This window comes from Nanorana parkeri, unplaced genomic scaffold (assembly GCF_000935625.1).
Source record: "Nanorana parkeri isolate BGI_ZX_2015 unplaced genomic scaffold, ASM93562v1 scaffold188, whole genome shotgun sequence".
NCBI classification, from domain to species: domain Eukaryota; kingdom Metazoa; phylum Chordata; class Amphibia; order Anura; family Dicroglossidae; genus Nanorana; species Nanorana parkeri.
The window spans coordinates 950,904-953,113 of NW_017306456.1; the positions used below are offsets into that span (position 1 = coordinate 950,904).

Consider the following 2,210-nt stretch of genomic DNA (forward strand, 5'->3'; position numbering starts at 1 on the left):
TCTTCAAGCCTAAAATGTGTAAACACGAGTGCAAAAACCAGCTCTGGCAGCGAAAGGGTTAAAGCGAGACACGACGTGCGTTACCGCAGCGATCGGGACACCTGGGACCGCCCCCCTTACCGCGATCTTCTGCATGTCGGCCGGACTCAGGAAGGTCAGACCGGCGTGGGCCTCCTCCGCCCACAGGAGACAGGACAAGACGACGAGCCCGAAGATGGCGACTTCTTTACCCGACTTCATTCTGAGGTGCGGATCACTGCGCTGAAACAAAACCCAAAACTGGCGGTAAAACGGTTCTGAACAAATACCGCGCTTTTGTATAAAAGTAAAACAAAATGATCCAATCACAGGTCTCGCCCCTCCCCCGCCACGTGAAAGGAGAAGCAGCCGACTGATGAGCTCTTCTCTCTGCTCTCTCCTCCTATCAGCAGTCCCAAATGTAACACATTACAACTCACCAGTCCTTAGATGTGGCGGCTTCATTCGCTTTCTGTATTTCCGGCTTTTTCCCCCCGGTGATCCTGCCAGTGACGCACTTCCTGTCCCCGGGTGACTACGCTCACTCCTCCATTTCAAACAAGCGCACCTTTGCTCCTCCAATAGCATGAGGAGATGATGGGGTGAGTAGTCTGCACAGGAAAGCTAAGGATATTTGATGCTTTTCAGGTCACAGGAAGTGACGAGCCCGCAGGATTTCTGGCAGGACCAGCAGGTATTTTCTGTCCGTGCTGAAAACGAACGCGGCCACCACACCTACTGACCGGTGAGCTTACATCCGGGTCACCTCGGCACTCTGGCCGGGGTGAAGCTACAAAGCCCATCATGCCCTTGCCTCTAGGAGTCATGCCTGCGGCCATCAGAGTCTCGCAATGCCTCATGGGACTTGTAGTCCTACAACAGCTGGAGTGCCGAGGTTGCCGACCCCTGCGGTAATATTTATAAAACGCAAGCAGCTGAATGTGACCCGGTGTCGCCCTCTTGCATCCCCGGTACAGCAGGGCTCCAAAGGAAGCAGCACAAGAAGGCAATCAGTTCCCGTGCTGGCAAGGAGCGTGCTGATAGGAGGAGAAAGCAGAGTGACGGTGAGATAAGCTCTTTCAGAGAGGAAGAGGGGGGGCAGAGATGACCTGGGCTCAGAGGAAGTGTTGAGGTTCACGCACATCAGGGAGCCACAGGTGCTGCGCAAAGCCTCCCACAGAAATAAATGGCGTGTACGGGAGACGTGTGTAAAACACGCATTGCACACGGACACAGAACAGTCATAGAAGAGTTCCCCCCTCCCCCCATCCATCAGATGTGACTTACCTGAAGATGTGAGATGTCCGTCCGCGTCCATCCCGTGTATTTATAGAGGGACACAGACGTCACACGGGAACGCCCAATCAGAACGCCCGCAGGTTGCATTGTATCAATGTTTGCTCTCCGGGGCCGACACTCGGAATTCCTTCCTCTCCTTATCTCGGATGTCTATTTCACGGAACATCCGGAATGTTCTCTCCCCGGACTCCTCGCTATGTATAGACGGACGGGAAACCGAGAAAAGTAGCCATACAGGAGCTCACCGCCTCTGGCACCCGATTGGTTAAAGGGGCATCTACGGACAAATACAACGAGGGGGATTTATCATCCGGACCGGAGGCGATTCCCAGAGGAACCAATCAGCTTCTCTCTTCAGCTTCTCCATTGAAGTCTTTTGAAAAATGAAGAGAGAACCTGATTGGTTGCCGTGGGCGACCGCTCCCGGTTTGATACATTCCTCTCTTTGTATTTCTATATTGAAATTCCATATGGGCAGCGACGTCACAAGCGGGGTGCGGGGGGTGTGGCCTGCACCCGGGTGATACCATTGCAGGGGTGACACCCAAATGACTGACAGTCGTTTTGGTGTCACCCCCTCTAAAAATGCCGGGCACTCGGTCACGGACCGAGATCCCAACAGTGTCAGGAGAGAGGAGGGGACCCGGCGGCATACCTCATCCCACCAGGTGAACGTCCCCTCCTCTCTCTTCCGGCGTCCATCACTAAGATGGCCGCCAGCAGGCGTCAATTAGATGGCCGCGCGTGCGCGATGATGTCACGATGGGGTGTCACCCGGACTCCGCTCCAGGTGACAACCGGCCTCGGGACGCCCCTGCATATGGGGTCACGCAAGTAAATGGGGGTTGCGAATAAAAATCTGACTCCCTGGCAAGGGCCGCCATTGGGGGGGG

The 2,210-nt window shown here is 55.0% G+C and overlaps 1 protein-coding gene across 1 annotated transcript in view; it reads right to left on the bottom strand.

Annotated features, from left to right (window-relative positions):
* LOC108786029 (ghrelin-like) overlaps window positions 1–240 on the bottom strand; it is a 2,541-nt gene extending 2,301 nt beyond the window's left edge. Inside the window, exon 1 of the mRNA XM_018555237.1 lies at window positions 121–240. Coding sequence (XP_018410739.1) covers window positions 121–240 — 120 coding nt within the window. The remainder of the gene's footprint in view (window positions 1–120) is intronic.
* Window positions 241–2,210: the final 1,970 nt, after the last annotated feature.